The 16,086-nt window shown below is 59.3% G+C and overlaps 3 protein-coding genes across 3 annotated transcripts; 1 reads left to right on the forward strand and 2 right to left on the reverse strand.

Moving 5' to 3' along the window:
- Positions 1-23: 23 nt before the first annotated feature.
- KLHL21 (kelch like family member 21) lies at positions 24-6,708 on the forward strand. The gene is made up of 5 exons (XM_058818707.1): positions 24-45; positions 575-1,623; positions 2,804-3,209; positions 4,674-4,746; positions 5,054-6,708. Exons 2-5 carry the CDS (start codon positions 582-584, stop codon positions 5,345-5,347), a joined length of 1,815 nt encoding a protein of 604 aa, XP_058674690.1. The 5' UTR covers positions 24-45; positions 575-581; the 3' UTR covers positions 5,348-6,708.
- On the reverse strand, positions 6,665-11,607 carry ZBTB48 (zinc finger and BTB domain containing 48). The gene is given in 10 exon segments (XM_058818548.1): positions 6,665-7,780; positions 7,867-7,955; positions 8,066-8,230; positions 8,532-8,668; positions 8,823-8,977; positions 9,306-9,392; positions 9,661-9,753; positions 10,103-10,214; positions 10,896-11,089; positions 11,092-11,607. Coding segments are annotated over 10 exon segments (1,845 nt in total). The 3' UTR covers positions 6,665-7,483.
- A 167-nt stretch (positions 11,608-11,774) lies between these two features.
- On the reverse strand, positions 11,775-16,036 carry TAS1R1 (taste 1 receptor member 1). Its single transcript, XM_058818549.1, has 6 exons — positions 15,892-16,036; positions 15,506-15,849; positions 14,425-15,186; positions 13,862-14,074; positions 13,567-13,687; positions 11,775-12,700 (listed from the first exon to the last, which is right to left on the reverse strand). The coding sequence occupies exons 1-6, from the start codon at positions 16,034-16,036 to the stop codon at positions 11,775-11,777; spliced, it is 2,511 nt and encodes an 836-aa protein (XP_058674532.1).
- Positions 16,037-16,086: the final 50 nt, after the last annotated feature.

Consider the following 16,086-nt stretch of genomic DNA (forward strand, 5'->3'; position numbering starts at 1 on the left):
AGCGGTGAACGGAGCGGGAAGCGGAGGAGAGCGGAGAGCGGATCGGTGAGTGCGCTCCGGGAGTGGCTCTTATCGGGGTGATTGTGGGCCCGGGCGGGAGAGGCCGGCCCTGGGCTCACCGCGGGGCCTGGCTGGTGGCGGTGGCAGGACGGGCAGGGCGCCGAAGCGTCTACGGCGAGCTGGACCCTCAACCCCGACCGGACCCTCCGCCCGCGCTAACGGCGGTACCCGAGCCGGACTCGGAGTGGAGCTCTCTCAGCGCTGTCTGCGCTCGGGACGGTCTTGTGTTCCCCCGGTACCACTGGGCGGCTCCTTCTGAGCGCCAGCCCAGGGCCAAGGGCGCGGGGCTGGGCGCGGTAGCTGCGGGGCCCTGGGACCGGCCTGAGCGGGGCCGCGCTGCCAGCGCCGCCGCCTTACGCAACGGGCGCTCTCGGGAGATCCCGGTCGGGACGCGCTCCCCGAGCCCACCCGCCGCCTCCTTGCCTGATCTCCACCTCCTTCTCCCGCCCCGGGAATCGCTCGGGGGTCGGTCCGGCGGCTCCGCGCAGGGCGTGATCCAGGTGCTCTCCCGCAGGCACGGTATGGCGACAGGCACCGGCGGGACGGCGGCGGGAGCCTCAGCCACGGCGGCGGCGGCGACGGGAGAACCGGCACACGCGGTGTCGCTGCTGCGGGGTCTGAGCGCGCTGCGGGCCGAGCGGAGCCTGCTGGACGTGACGGTGGTGGCCGGCGGGCGAGAGTTCGGGGCTCACCGCGCCGTTCTGGCCGCAGCCTCGGGATATTTCCGCGCCATGTTCGGCGGGGCCCTGCGCGAGTCGCGGGCCGAGCGTGTGCGGCTGCACGGCGTCGAGCCCGAGTGCCTGGGGCGGCTGCTCGACTTCGCCTACACCGGCCGCGTGGGGCGGCTGGGCCCCGACATCGCCGAGCGCCTGCTGCGCGCCGCCGACCTGCTGCAGTTCCCCGCCGTCAAGGAGGCGTGCGGTGCCTGGCTGGCGCGGCAGCTGGAGCCCGCCAACGCCCTGGACATGCAGGACTTCGCGGAGGCCTTCGCCTGCCCGGAGCTGGCGGCTGCCGCCCACCGCTTCGTGCTGCGGCACGTGGGCGAGCTGGGCGCCCAGCTGGAGCGGCTGCCGCTGCCGCGCCTCCTCTCCTACCTGCGGGACGATGGGCTCTGCATCCCCAAGGAGGAGGCCGCCTTTCAGCTGGCGCTGCGCTGGGTGCGCGCCGACCCCGCCACCCGTGCCCCGCTGCTGCCGCAGCTCCTGGCCCACGTCCGCCTGCCCTTCGTGCGCCGCTTCTACCTGCTGGCCCACGTGGAGAGCGAGCCGCTGGTGGCCCGCTGCCCTCCGTGCCTGCGCCTCCTGCGTGAGGCCCGCGACTTCCAGGCTGCCCGCCTCGACCGCCACGACCGCGGGCCCTGTGCCCGCATGCGGCCCCGGCCCTCCACTGGCCTCGCCGAGATCCTGGTCCTTGTTGGTGGCTGCGACCGTGACTGCGATGAGCTTGTCACCGTCGATTGCTACAACCCACGCACTGGCCACTGGCGCTACCTGGCCGAGTTCCCCGAGCACCTGGGAGGGGGCTACAGCGTCGCTGCGCTGGGCAACGACATCTATGTCACTGGTAAGGCATGCAGGGAATGAGGGTAAGCACCAGGGTGAGGGTTCTGTTGGAAATGTGTAGGTTGTAGCAGCGACACTTGGCTTTTCCTGGGTGGCAGGGAGTTCGGGACTTGGCTTGGGTGCCTGCAGCCTGCCAGCAGGCATGGAGACTCCTGGAGTCGGTGCTGGATTTAGCAGCTGGTCTCAGTCCAGGAGCTATTTTGTCATGACTAATGCTGTTGAGCATGCTGGCAGAAGTCACAGATCTTGTAGTTAGAACTTTTTAACCGTCACTGAGGACAGGGGTGATGTAAGAAGGTTTTGAGTTTCTCTCTTTGAAGAAGGTGTTCAGGCTCAGAGCCCCCTGAATCACATGCTTGAGGCAGAGGCATGTCAGAAAGCCCCAGGTTCCTTCGCCAGCCCCCATGAGTCACGGTACCTTCCCCTGCACAAAGCCTGCCTCCTTACTGGGGCTACAATTACTTCTGTCAAGGTGACACCAATATGTAAATTTGGCTGTTGAGCTGCATGCAGATACCTCCTTTGAACTACATCTCTGTGACAGCTGTAGCAAACTGAGGCCCAGCACACCCAGTGCTGTGGAACAGCGTGCCCTCGGTGTGCAGGACACACTGGCAGAGCTTTAAAGAGCAAGTCTTAATGCAGGTGAACAGAAAACTGTGTTCTCTAGTCATAAGCAGAAAACAAGGACCTGCTTTGAGGACAGGGTTGTAAAAATGACAGGCTACCACATGGATGCAGCATGTTTTTACAGAAACTCTTACATCCCGTGGGAGCTTCCTGGAGTGATCCCAGGCAGGTCAGTCCTGCTGGGAGCTGTGTGCAGGCTGCTGCTGGGGATTTTGGGTTGGTCTGGTGTGTGTCAGTGTGACAAAGGCAAGGCTGGGAGGTTCCCAAGCTGCCTTGGCAGCTTTTGGGCAGTGACAGAGCAGGGGCTGTAAAATGGGAGAGAAGTGGGTGTTAGAGGACAATGGTAGTGAAACATGGAAGACTCATTTTGAGTCACAGCTGGATAAGGACTAGGAACGACACGGGAGAAATCCTCCCTGGCTTGCTGGGAATGAAGCAGTGCAAAACTTCCTTTAAAATCCTTGTGGCACACATGCCAAGCCAAACCCTCTGCTCCGTCCCCTTTCCCTTTGTGGAGCCAGGCTCCTGACACGTGTCACCCTGTGCCACAGGGGGCTCGGACGGCTCCAGGCTGTACGACTGTGTCTGGAGGTACAATTCCAGCGTCAACGAGTGGACAGAGGTGTCGCCCATGCTGAAAGCCAGGGAATACCACAGCTCCACGGTCTTGGATGGGCTGCTCTACGTGGTTGCCTCTGACAGCACGGAGCGCTATGACCACACGCTGGACAGCTGGGAGGCCCTGCAGCCCATGCTGTATCCCATGGACAACTGCTCCACCACCTCCTGCCGAGGGAAGCTCTTCGCCATCGGCTCCCTGGCTGGCAAAGAGTCCATGGTCATGCAGTGCTATGACCCTGACAGTGATCTCTGGTCCCTTGTCAACTGTGGCCACCTGCCCCCCTGGTCCTTTGCCCCGAAGACCGTCACACTTAATGGCCTCATGTACTTCATACGGTGAGTAGTGTGAGCAATCGCTTCCCTCCCTCCCCATTTCCCCATGAGGAGAGCCCACAGCTTCCCTGGGAAGGTGGATTTTGCAGGTTGGGACAGCACAGCAGTGCTTCCCCTGATGGTGCAGGGAGGGCTGTAACACCTCTTTCCTTGTGCTGGTGTGTCTCAAAGAGCTGCCCATAAACTTGTGTGAAAATGTCTGAGTGTAACCCAGGGCTGGGGAGCAGACACGTGTAAATCCATCTGAAGTCAGCAGGGCTGCTTGGAAATTGGCTTCTCGGTTTCTTCAGCTCCTGGTTCAGCCCCCCTCTTTGCTATAAATAAGCACATAAGCTCCAAGAAAACGTTAAACTCTAGTGCAGGAGAGGACGTCTTCCGTCTCAGCAGAGATAAGAGGGCTGAAGATGAAGTGATTGGTCACTATTTTTAAGCACCTTTCCAAATTGGGACTTAATTACCCATCTGAAGCTGTCCTGGTGGCGCAAATACTTCAGTTATCCGCTTAATTAAAAATAAATGGGAAGGCATGCTAGGGCTGGAGCATTTCATCTCCCTGTGTTGACTCTGAGCAAACAGAGACTTCTGTGATGGCCCCCAGGCACTTCTCTTTTTTTAATCTCCTCTTGGCTTTGCATAAAGTAACAGCTTTGGCCCAAGACTTTTTATTTGATCCTTTTGGGTCCAGCCAAATGTCTTGCTGGCGGCTGTTCTGGTCAGCTGGTTTCAGTCTGTCCTGCCAGGGTGTTGCAGCTGCTCAGCTCTTTGTCACAACCTGATTCTATAGAATTTCTGTTTTCTTGCCCATTTTAAAATACTGATGATTGGCACTTCAGAATTTTCAGATCACTTTGCATCTGCAAAAGTCAGTGAGGAAATGATCAGGGTTAGGTGTTCTTCCCTCATTTCATGTGCTGTGTGAGCGTGGGCTGCTGCTCTGTGTGGAGCTGTGGGATAATCTTTGGAGGACAGAGGAGTGGGTTGCAAGTAAAAGTAGCAAATTGGTTTAATAGCTCAGGCTAAAGGCTCTGAGTGCTGGGACTAGTTTTATACCTGTAAATAAAGCACAGGAGTGAGGTTCAGGTGCTCTCTGAAGTTGCCCCAGAGCTGACCCAGAGTGGGGAGAGGAGCCCCTGGTCTGGCTGCTGACCCTGCCCAGAGCTGCCTTGCAGCATCTTGATCCCATCTGTACCAGGACTGTCTTGGAAGGACTGACAGCTCCTCTCCAGCTGCCCTGACCTTGTCCTGCACGCATTCTTGTGTCAGCAGCGCATGTCTCTGAGTCACAAACGTCCCTCACCTGTCACTGTCGCCCTCCTGTCTGCGAGCAGGGTGGGTAAGAGAAGCCCTGGGGGATTATGTTGCCTCCCCAGCTCTTCTCTCCCCCTGCCCATCTAAATTTGGCTTTGATGAAGAACCCAAGCAGCGTTTCTAGAATGCAGAAGAGTAATTTTGTGTTCTCTTCCCCAGAGATGACTCGGCTGAAGTGGATGTTTACAATCCATCAAAGAACGAATGGGATAAAATCCCTGCCATGCTCCAGGTAGGACATTTTCCCACTTCCAGGATGTCTTAAGTGTTATAAATTAGTTTCATTTACCTTTGGAAAACTAAGAGCTTTTTAGAATCAGAAACCTTTGTGTGGAGCTGGTTTAAGTGTGTTGGAGTCACTGGGAAGAGAGTCCTGGATGTGATGGCATGTCTGGATGTGCAGCTCAGTGGGCAGCACTGGTGCAGAGCCCAACCATGAAGCTCCCTCTAAGAAACAGCTCTCAGATCCCACCACCCCCTTGTTGGATCAGGCAAACACCCCTGGTCACGGTGTGTATTTATTTGTTGTTGCATTGCAGGTTCACGTTGGGGGCAGTGTGGCTGTGCTCGGTGGGAAGCTCTATGTCTCGGGAGGCTACGACAACACCTTTGAACTCTCGGATGTGCTGGAAGCCTACGACCCTGAGACACGAACGTGGAGTGTCGTGGGCCAGCTCCCTGAGCCCATCTTCTGGCACGGCAGCGTCAGCATCTTCCGGCAGTTCATGCCAGAAACCACACAGGAGGACGACAGCATCACGCTGGACAACACCATCAGCTTGAGCAGGCAGAACCAAAACCTTCACAACCAGAACCTCAATGAGCTGCCTTAGCGCAGGAAGCGGCTTGACAGAATCCCTCATGCGGAACCTGGGCTGCTTTGGGAGAAGGCTGAGGCAAACCAGTGCTTGGAAACAAACCCATGCTGTTCACAGAGGGAGCAAGAACTCTGGCCGTTGGATGTGATGCTGTGGGCCTGCAGGCAGCGAGGCCTCCACTGCTTCCCTCAGCCCTTCAGGGTGGGAGACGGCACCGCGCTGCCCGCAGGGACCCGAGAGCTGATCCTGGGGAAAGCACTCGTGGTGAGCCACGCCACAGCACCGCTGCTTACAGACACCTTTCACTGGGAGCTCCTTCACCCTGTAACGCTTCATTTGGCACCAAGCTCCTTCCTTCCATTTCTGTCTTGGGAGGGGTCTGTCTGGCAGGGCAGTGGTCTGGACACCCCCCCCCTGTATTCTGTGCCTCGGAGGGAGATAGGCTTCCCGTGCACGTGTTGGATTGAAAGGTAGTTATTTTAGGGTTTTTTTCTTCTTTTTATTTTGGTTTTGCAGTTTTATTTTGGCCTGTGTAAGATTTGCCTTTATACTTGCCCAAGTGCCCTGGCCAGTGGGCTCTGTTTATCTACCTTTGCTGAAGAGCAGCTGTGTGCAGTTTACTTGTGGAATGTTTCTGGAAGAAAGCAAATGGCTGAACCTGAAGCATGGCTCCCTGAGAGCAAGTGCTGCACCTTCTGGAGAACCCTGAAGTGTGGCAGAAACTAAGGTGTGGCTGGATGCATTTGCTTTTTTGGTCTTTAAATTTTACCTAATAGAGGAAAAATTTGCATTTAAGCTGAATTCAGAGATGGAAACCCCGTGTACTCGATCTCTCTCCTCCAGGCTTACCCCTGGATCGAGGAGCATCCGAGCCCCATTTCCACAGCATCAGCATCTTCACAGCTTTACAGAAACGTGTTTTGCCTCAATGCTGTCTGATGCTGCTGCCCCCCTCAGCCACGGGGAGCCCGGGCTGTTCTCCAGCCTGGATCACTGACAGTGCCTTGGTGTGCCAGCAGGGCCCAGCTGCCCCGTGGTGTCACACCCCTGGACAGAGCAGGGGGCACAGGGGCCCGCAGTTCGGGGCAGCTGCTGCTTTTTTTGGGAGCAATGGCCAATTCCTGACGGCGCCGCGGCTCCAGGCATTTCTGCTGAGCTATAAATAACGAGGCTGTGCTCGCTGCTGGACCCCCAGTCCCACCTGCTGAGCAGCTACAGATCTGTATTTATTTTTTGTAGAATTCATTGTGTTGAATCCTCAAGTACAGTTGAACTCCATCCTTTGAAACAAAGGCATTTTACATTAGCAGATAATGTATTTTTATTCTCATAGTTTGTTTTTAAATTTACTTGCAGCAGTCAAGTTAAATAAAACTTGTTACACAATTCTGTTCTCTGTGAGGGGAAGGGAGCTGGAATGAGATTTTACTGGTAGTTTCTCATTCCAGATATGCTTAAATCGGAGCCTGTCTGCCTCCTTGGTGAGTAGAGGGAGAAAGGGGAGAGAGCACAGCTGCAGTTCTGGGGTGTGGGGGTACACACAGAGATCTCTGCCCACCCTGGCACCACTCAGGGCATGGTTCTCACTCTCCCAGCGACCCTGGATTGGGTTATTTGGGACAGATTATGTCCCCAGACCTGAGCACAGGAACGCAGGCACTTTGTGCTGCTGAGGTGTGTTCTGTTCTGAGCAGACAAGACTCATGCCCTGCCTTTAATGGGGTAAGGAAAGAGCAACTGACAAAGGCTTAACAAAACAAAGGAAAAATAAGGCACCAGTTAAACAGAGGAGTTAAGGAATGGGCAGAGCCGCTCTCTGTGGGGGAAGGTGAGCTTTAATCACAGGCAGGGTGAGAGGGCTGGAGGAAAGGGGAGGGCAGCACCAGCTCCTCAGGCATCAGAAAGTGAGTCACAGTATGACACAGGGAGGTCAGTCCCATCCCACTGCACATCACACATGGACACTGGAGCGACTGTTCTGAGACATTTCTTCATTTGACAATCACAATGTCATGGTGACTTTCTTTCCCTGCAGCCTGGGATGGGAGATTGGCAGAAAAGGAGGGGAGGAGGCTAAAAGAACAAGTGTGGCAGAAAGTGGCTCAGCTCAATGCTTTACTGTGTTTCAGTGGAAGGGGATGGGTGGCCACACTACATCTCACAGTCTTCAGGAATCGTTGTGGTTATAATCAGTGATTGCTCAATCACGTCCGCAGGGGAGAAGTTCTCATTTGAGCAGAGTTTCTGTGCAGGGACCTCCTCAGGCAGTGACCCACGGGTCAGTGATTCCACAATCACCTCGGCTGAGCCCACCTCCAGCTCTGGTGGTGGCTGCAGCACCACCATCACATCCTTCTCATCCTCGATGATCAGGTTCCGCAGCTTCCGCTGCCGAGGGTTATAGTTTTCCACTCGGTCGTGGATCTCCATGTGGCGCCTCAAGTGAGCCTGCAAAGGAAGGGGAATGTGGAGAGACCCAGTGAGGGCTGGCTCCCCAATGCAGCAGGGTTCCCTGGAGCTGGGGAAGGCCTCACCTGCCGTGTGAATTTGTATCCACACTCAATGCACTCAAACTTCCTCACTCCCTTGTGCCGGCGAACATGGACACGCAGCTGTTCTACCGCTGGGAAGGGAAACGAGAGCCTGTTGGCAGCAGCTCCATGTCATGGCAGCTCACAGCAATGCCAACCCACGCAGGGCAAGGAGGCAGCTCCTGCAGAGCCCCCACATTACCTTTGAATGTCTTGCCACAGATGTGGCAGAAGTGGGGCCGCCCCTCCTGGTGCCGGCTGGCCACGTGCCTCAGCAGCGGCCCCTTCTCCGTGAAACGCTGCTCACAGAACTCGCAGCTGAACGGCCGCTCCCCGGTGTGCGTCCGGTTGTGCTTGTCCAGACTCGCTGCCGTTAACAGGGCGAGACAGGGAGAGTGGCTGCTCCGAAGCACAGCCCATGCACCCCCATCCCAGGGGCTGTCAGGCTGGCCGGGAAGGCAAGAGCAGCACAAACAGCCTGCTCCAGCTAAGGGTCATGAGCAACACCAGCTTGTTCCCATTCTATGCCATGAGAGCAGAGCAGGTGACAGGAACATGCTTTTCTTAGTATCAGCCTGCATTCACAGGAGCTTGGCTTTGCCCCTGGGGAGGCTGCTGTCTGGGGTTCCTGGATGCTGGAGCCCTAACCCTGCCACAGCCAGGGGTACCTTGTGTCCGGAAGGTCTTGCCGCAGAGGTGGCACTGGAAGGGCTTCTCGCCGGTGTGTGTGCGCAGGTGCATGTTGAGGTTGGCTTTCTGTGTGAAGGCGTGGTGGCAGAACTCACACACATAGGGCCTCTCATTCCTGTGGGCAGAGGAGTGTCACTGTCACCTCTGCCAGCTTCAGCCCAGCACCTCTGTGAAGAGGGTGACTTTCAGCCAACCCCCAGGCCTGTGGGGCAGGGACTGCAGCCAGGAGAGCTACGGTGACATAAGAGAGGACATGGGTGACATTGTACCTGTGCTTGGCCTTGATGTGCATCTGGAGGCCGTTGCGGCTCGAGGCCCTGTGCCCACACTCCTCACACACAAACAGCTTCTCCCCACGGTGCTTGAAGGCCTCGTGCAGGCGCAGCTCTGTCCGGGACAGAAAGCACTTGGAGCAGGTTGAGCACTGCAAGGCCACAGGAGAGGAGGGTGTTAGGGTTGGGGTACACCCACCCCAGACCCACTCACACCCAGCCTTTCCCCAGCTGCTCCAGGGACCTCCCTGTGGAAGCCAAGGCAGCACCCCCAGCTCACAGACACCCAGTAAGATGGGACAGCCCAACAGAGATGAAGTACTGGTCAGTGCTTGGATCTGTGGGCTGCTCCTGCACCCAACAGAGCCCATTTCCAGTAGCTCTGTGCCCCACCCCTCACTGACAGAGCCAATGTTGTGCCATTCCTTAGACCAGGTCCACACTCAGGATCCCACCCTCCCCAAAACCCCCGGTCCCTACCGCATGGGGCTTGGGGGCACCATGCAGCTTTATCATGTGGCTCTGCAGGTCCTTCTTCTGCATGAACTGCTGTGAGCACGAGGAGCACTGCGAGACAGGAGAATGGGGTCAGCTTCCAACTGCCAGGGAGTAGAACACAGATTCCTGGTACAGCCATGGGAAGCCTTTGGTTGTAGTGCTTCCCTGGATCACGTTTTGGTTCAGAGACAGGGAACAACCCTAAGTGGGCTGTCATGGACCAGAGAAGGGAACTGGTGCACTCAGCTCTTGATGGGCCGGGCTGCCCTAGAAGGGAAAGGCCTGTCCTTGCTCCATGCCAGTGTTTATAGGGATGCTGGATTCATGCCCTGCTGACCTTGTATGGCATCTCCCCAGTGTGTGACACCATGTGCAGCCGCAGCTCCATCCGCCGCTTGAACACCTCTGGGCAGGCCGAGCACGTGAACACCTGAGAGAGATGGGGTGGTGTTGGCTTCCACAGGACCAGAGCCTCACCTGGAGCCCACAGCTCAGCCTCCTGCCCAGCACATGGCACTGGCACCCAGCTACAGCATTGAACCCACACCCACAGGAGCCAAATCTTTTACAGTACAGAGTCCTGGTGTGCTGAAACACAAGTGAGGGCTGTGCTGTGTATCAGGTGTGAGTCCCGCCACAGGGGCCCTGGCTGTGGAGGTCCCAGCCATGGAACACGTGCCACACGGTGCTGGCAGGGTTCTGTTTGGAACTGGGACTGGCAAAAGGTTTCAACTCCCCTGCTGCACACTCCAGCCCAGCAGGGCAGCTCCTGGGCGTACCTGTTCCGATCGGTTCATGCAGTTCCTGGCTTCATGTTCCAGGAGATTCTCTTTTCTAAAGTAACATTTGCCACACTTGGAACACTCAAATGGCTTCTCTCCAGTGTGTTTCCTTGGGGTAAGCAAATACAGAATCCCATCACTGCCTGTCAACAGCATCTGCACAAACAGGCCCAGGAGGTCACAGGAAAGGGTGAGGTGGGTAATGCCCCCCACCCCAGCAGTGCTACTATTCACAGCTGCCCAAAAGCTGCTTTTATGACACTTTTTAGTCCCCTCAACAGCACAGCTGTCAGTGCCCACTGTGCTCCACAGAACACCATTTCTGCAGGGCCAAGATTCTTCCCCAACACAAGTGAAGCAAAGATTGAGCTCTCACTGCAGGGCCATGCCCTGCACTCAGTGATCCACCCTGGAGCTCCTCACAGAGCCCAGCCGTGTGTCTCCAGCACTCCCCACCAGCCCAGGACACTCTCAAAGCCCAGGAGAATTTGCCATTGCCCACCTGCAGCTAGAGCAGCCCCCAAGGAGCCCCTCACATGGCCTTCCTGAGCCACAGCTCAGGACAGTCACTGCAGCTCTGGGATGCTTGTCATTGACATATAACCCTCCCCCAGGCCAGAGCGACCCCAGGGGCAGAACAGACCCTCCTTGGCCACCCCGGGTGATGCCGAGGTGTTGGGACAAGCTGGCAGAACCGAGGCCGCCCTTTCCCCCACCCCGGGAAGGGCCAGAGCCGTGGGGACGGCACGTCCCCCCGCGCGCAAGGGGAAGGAGAAGCCGGAGCGTTTACCTGTTGTGCACTTTAAGGTAATATTTGCTGAGGAACGTTTTATGACATGTGGGGCACTCGACCGGCACCGATGTACCTTTTCTGCTCCCCGGCGCCTTTCCCGGAGCGGGGGGGCTCTTTTTGCTCCGCAGCACCTTCTCCTCGGGAGGGGGCTCGGCGCCGCCGTCCCCCCGCCCGCCGCCACCCACCGCCGCCTCCTCCGGGGCTGAGGGGGAGCCCTGCGAGGGAACAGCGGCGTCACCGCGCCGCCCCCGCCGGGCCCCGGCCCCGCCGTCCCCCTCCCGCTCCCCTCACGCACCGCCTGCCCGCCGGGCTGCGGGGCCGCCGCGGGCTCCGGGCGGGCGGTGGCGGCGACGGCGGCGGCGCGGCGGGGCCGCGGGCGGAAGGCGCGGCACAGCGCCACGGCGTCGGGCACGCCGAGCTGCTCGGCGGCCGCCAGCAGGCGGGCGCGGTTGTGCGCCGTGAGCGCCAGGCGCCCCGTGTAGAAGAAGTCGAGCAGCAGCTGGAAGGTGTCGGCGAGGCCGTCGGGCAGCGCCACGGGCCCGCCGGGGCCGCGCGCGCGGAAGAAGCGGGAGCAGCTGGCGAGCACCGGCCAGTGCGCGCGGAACTCGCGGCCGCCCACGCCGAGCGTCGCGTCGCAGAACTGCCCGGCTGCGCGCTGCCGGTTCAGCTCCCGCAGCACCCGCACGCTGTGCGCCGCCGCCGCCGCCATGGCCGCGCACCGGAGCCCGCCGGCATCCGCCACCGCCGGACGTGGCGTCAGCGGGCGCCGGCAGTGACGCAGGGAGGGCCGGTGCGGGCCGGGGCCAAGCGTCGGTCTCCGCGGCGGAGTAGGCGCGATGCGGGATGAGCCCCGCGGTGCGGGCCGAGCCCCGCGGCTCAGGCGGCGGCCAGGCGGCGCGTGTACTCCTGGATGACCATCTGGAAGTGTTCGGCCGTGTTTTGGTGCGGCCGCAGCAGGATGACGAAGGCCCGCGGCACGAAGTACCCGCCCAGCAGCGCTGCGAGCGTGCCCAGCGTGCTGAGCACCCGCGCCACCGTCTCGGTCTGGCCGCGCAGCGCGCCCTGCGAGCAGAGCACGGCGGCCGAGCAGCCCAGGTGTAGCAGCAGGCTCACGGTGAGGCTCTTGGCCTCGTTGTAGGCGGCGGGAAGGTCGGTGCCCGCGTAGGTGAGCACGAAGCAGGCGGCGCTGAGCAGCAGCGTGTAGGCGGTGGTGGCGTCGGCCGCGGCGCTCTGGGCGCACTCCAGCACCACCCACTCGTCCCGCACGCCGTACTCCCGGCGCGGCACCGAGGGGCTGGCGGCCTCGATGGCCACGCACAGCGTCACTTGTGCCGCCGTGCTGGCGGCCACGAACAGCACCGGCCCCTGGCGCCGCATCCAGGCCTCGTAGAGCGCGGGGCAGCGCGCGTTCAGCTTGAAGATGCAGAGGATCTGGAAGGAGCGGGTCGCCACGCACGAGAGGAACACGGTGAAGCTGATGGCGAAGAGCGGCACCCGCAGCAGGCACGCCGCCTGCGAGGGCTCCCCGAAGTAGCAGAAGAGGCTGCTGCAGGTGCAGGCCAGGGAGCCCAGCATGAGGAAACACGCGTTCCCGCCCGCGGACTTGACCACAGGTGTGGAGGCATTGAGGGCGAACAGGACAGTCAGCGCTGCTATGAGCAGCATGAGAAGAACAGCCAGGGCCAGCAGCGCCCAGGAGAGGGGCTCGGACCAGGACAGGAACTCGGTGGTGCGGTTGAAGCAGACCTCGCTCCCTGCTGGGGCCCACTCATCCAAGCCACAGGCCTGGCAGTCAAAGGGGTCTGTGGAGGACATGGACCCCTCACACACCTCGGACCCGGTAAGAGCTCTGCCACGGTGCAGGCCTGGCCCGCAGCTCCCTGGGCTCTGCTCAGCCATCACGCCTGCTCCTTCCTGTGGGCGCTCCCAGGCCTGGGGTAGCAGAGGGTGTTCTTCCCCAAAGACCCCCCAGCTAAAATTGGCCCCATGGACTCTCCCAAAATCCATGGCCTGGGCTGAGACAGGGGCTTGGCTGTGTGAGGCTCATGGGGGCTGTGGGTGGGAAGGGGCCCATGCATCCTCAGTAACCTGGGAAGGATCTGCAGCAGCTGCTGTTGAATGGGACAGTACCATGTAGGGGGGCTTTCTGCTCCCACTGCCCCCAGAGCTGCCCCTGCGTACTCCAAGGCCAAGGGTGTTGAGGCACTAGCTGCCAGGAAGGGGTTTGTTGTTGGGGTTTGTTGTTGTGGCTGGCGATTCTGAGGCAGGAGACATTTCCATATGCCAGGTGCTGGTGATCATGTAGTGCGGAAGCCCCGGGTGCCATCTGGGGCACAAAGGAAAGCACTAGGTTGAATTTCCCTGGCAGAGGATGCGGTGCAGGGAACAGCTACCGGGCCGGACATCCCCTTTCCCCGGCCACAGGCAAAGGGGCTCTGTTTGCCCAGGTGGGCTCACCTGTGGGCAGTACTCCCCGGAAAGCACAGGGCATGGGCTTTGCATACCCACTGGTAGGCAAACAGGAGCCAGACCCACTGCCTTCAGGTCAGCTCAGAGGTTTTACTGACCACAGTAAAACTGTGAGAGGCTGGGAATGGTGAGACAGGAACAGGAGGTAGGATGTGGGCAGGGAAGGAATGGGCAGGAGCAGACAGTGTGGTGTACTGACCCGATGTGTTCAGGAAGGTTCCTGGTGGACAGGCCTTGCAGCTGAAGCAGCATTTGTGGCGGCTCTGCTGCAGCCTCATCTCTCCTGGCTTACAGGCCTCGGAGCACACCGAGCTGGGAGCCTGCCAGGAGCACAGACAGAGTCAAGCTGACAAACAGCAGCGCTCTGGCACCCCCCAATACTGCCTTGGCCTTCAGTTTTGCCCTGCTATGAGGAAACACCCCTGAACTGGTGGCATTGGGATGCAGTCAGCTCAGAAGTGAGCAATAAATAAGACCTGGGTGCAGAACAGTACCTTGCCGTCTTCTGTGTTCCACAGGATTTTGCCTGGGTCGATGCTCAGCCTGTCAGGGTTCACACGGAATGTTCCTATCACATCAGAAGCCCACTTTGGGCCCAGCCACTTCCACATGACAATGTCAAAGCCTTTATGAATGTCCCCGTGGTCATCGAAAGAGATTCGGCTCTTGTTCAGGGTGAAGTTTACTTGCCTAATCTTTTGTAGGAGCTGTAAAACAGAAGAGTAAGAGAGGAGTCCTTCCAATGGCACGACTCCTGCCATTGGAGGGAGATGTGCTGGAGGATGCTTTTCTCTGTCCTGCAGCTGCTCTCAAGCCCCCCAACATCTGCAGGAAATCCCATCCAGTGAAGGGGTGGTAGTAGAGGAACAAGTGACCTAGGATGGAGTCTAAGTCTAGATCTTGGCTGCTCTGTCTGTGAAGGGCAGCTGAAGTCCACAAGGGTCTTCAGCTGGGATTTGAGCCTTTGGGAAAGACCAGAAACCTTTGTGCACAATGGAAAAATCCTTCCCTGTGGGAAAGGATCCTCATGGATCTTCTTCCACGAGGTTGCTCTTACCTGCCAGGGATAGACAATGCCTTTGCTGCAGGCCCCCGAGGCACAGCCCAGCAGGTCATGGAGGCCATGGGCCACGGCATACACAGCTGAGTACACGCTGAAGGAGCCTTGAGCATCGTACAAGTCAGGGGCGGTGGCGAGCGCGCGGCAGCCGGTGCAGCGCTGCGTGCAGTCCAGCCGTGTGCTCCCCGCCTCTGCACTGCTGCCACGCTCAGCCACAGCGCCTTCCTCCCACAGCTTCCAGGCCTCAAAGCGCTCCAGCATCGTGGGCTCTGGCTTCTCTACTGCCATCCCAATCACCGAACCGACGGTCTGGATGCCAGGTACCTGCCAGATAGCTCGAGCCAACGACCAGTCTTCAGAGGCCACCCACACCATGTCTGTGATGTTCTTCTGGACCACCACCTCAAAGAACGGCACAACGCTTCCTCTGGTGGAGAACACGATAGTGACATTGACCTTGACATCTGTGAGGATTCGGACCAGGTTGTGAAGCTCCGGGTTGCTGGCATCTGAATTGGCGGGGAGGGTGCCTCGGTAGGCCACGCACATGTTGCTTGCAGTCAGCAGCTCCTGCAGGCCATCCAGGCCAACCCTGCCATAGGTGTCATCACTGCCCAGCAGCACCACCCAGGTCCAGCCAAAGCGCTGCAGCAGCGAGAAGATGGCCTTCACCTGCTGCCTGTCACTGGGGATGGTGCGCAGGAAAGAGGGGTACAGCCGCTTCAGGCTCAGCAACTCCGTGGAGGCTTCGTAGCTGATCTGCAATGAGAGTCACGGAAAAGGGGGATGCACTGTCCCAGGCAGCTGCTATCCTGAGAGCTAATGGCACAGGCAGCTTATCCTGGGAAGACTTGGAGCTGGGCAGGCAGTGGACCCAGTGCCAAGCGTGCTGAAGCAGGAGAAAGCTGTGATGGATGGCAAGCCAGCCCACTGACTGCCTAGGAAAGATCCCGTGACAGCACACATAGAGGGGCTGCATTTCCAGTTCTACCAGGCTCCTCAGGTCTGAACCCACCCTCTCTGAAACCATCACTCCTTGGGATCCCTGGTTTTCATCAGCCATAGAAGGTACACTTACCTCTGGTACAAGAAAGAGACTGAGAACAGCGGCTGTGGTGAGGGACAGCTGGGTGCTGTCAGGGCCAATGACGGCCACAGCCTGGGGTTCATAGTGTTGGAAACTGGGGAGCACCTGGACATCCTGCCTGCCTTTGCGAGCCAGGGCGCACAGCGTGGCGTGGAAGTTGGTAGAATCAGAGCAGGTGCCGTAGATTTCATAGCCTAGAGTGACATTAGGGAGCAGCGTGGTGGAGTTGTTGATCTCCTCCACAGCGAAGCGCAGGGCCTGGGCCAGGTAGTAGCCGTGGTTCTTGAAGGTGGCGCTACGGAATCGAGAGTGGTTGTTAGGGAGGACAGAGCGCGCTGGGGGCGCGGGCAGCGCGGGCACTCACTCGTCGCAGCCGCGCACGAGCAGTCTGGTGTCGTCGCGGCGCGCCGCGGTGTGCAGCGGGAACAGCCCGGCCAGGCGGTGATCGCCGCGGAGGCTGAACGAGGAGGCGGCGGCAGCAGCCGCGCAGAGGCACAGGCGGAACAGCGCGGGCGGCAGCATGGCGGGGTGGTCCCGCACTGTGCGGGCGGCTCTTAAGGGGGCGGCGGCGG

Source organism: Ammospiza caudacuta, chromosome 22 (genome assembly GCF_027887145.1).
Source record: "Ammospiza caudacuta isolate bAmmCau1 chromosome 22, bAmmCau1.pri, whole genome shotgun sequence".
In the NCBI taxonomy this organism is placed as follows: domain Eukaryota; kingdom Metazoa; phylum Chordata; class Aves; order Passeriformes; family Passerellidae; genus Ammospiza; species Ammospiza caudacuta.

What these genes read in the sequence shown, in the direction of transcription:
- KLHL21 (XM_058818707.1), top strand. Translation starts at nt 582, where the DNA reads ATGGCGACAGGCACCGGCGGGACGGCGGCGGGAGCCTCAGCCACGGCG. An exon ending in GGCCTCATGTACTTCATACG is followed by an intron (nt 3,210 to 4,673) that starts GTGAGTAGTGTG and finishes TCTCTTCCCCAG; the next exon opens with AGATGACTCGGCTGAAGTGG. An exon ending in AAATCCCTGCCATGCTCCAG is followed by an intron (nt 4,747 to 5,053) that starts GTAGGACATTTT and finishes GTTGCATTGCAG; the next exon opens with GTTCACGTTGGGGGCAGTGT.
- TAS1R1 (XM_058818549.1), bottom strand. Translation starts at nt 16,036, where the DNA reads ATGCTGCCGCCCGCGCTGTTCCGCCTGTGCCTCTGCGCGGCTGCTGCC. An exon ending in CGACACCAGACTGCTCGTGC is followed by an intron (nt 15,850 to 15,891) that starts GCGGCTGCGACG and finishes CCGCGCCCCCAG; the next exon opens with CGCGCTCTGTCCTCCCTAAC. An exon ending in GCATTGTCTATCCCTGGCAG is followed by an intron (nt 14,075 to 14,424) that starts GTAAGAGCAACC and finishes TCTGTTTTACAG; the next exon opens with CTCCTACAAAAGATTAGGCA.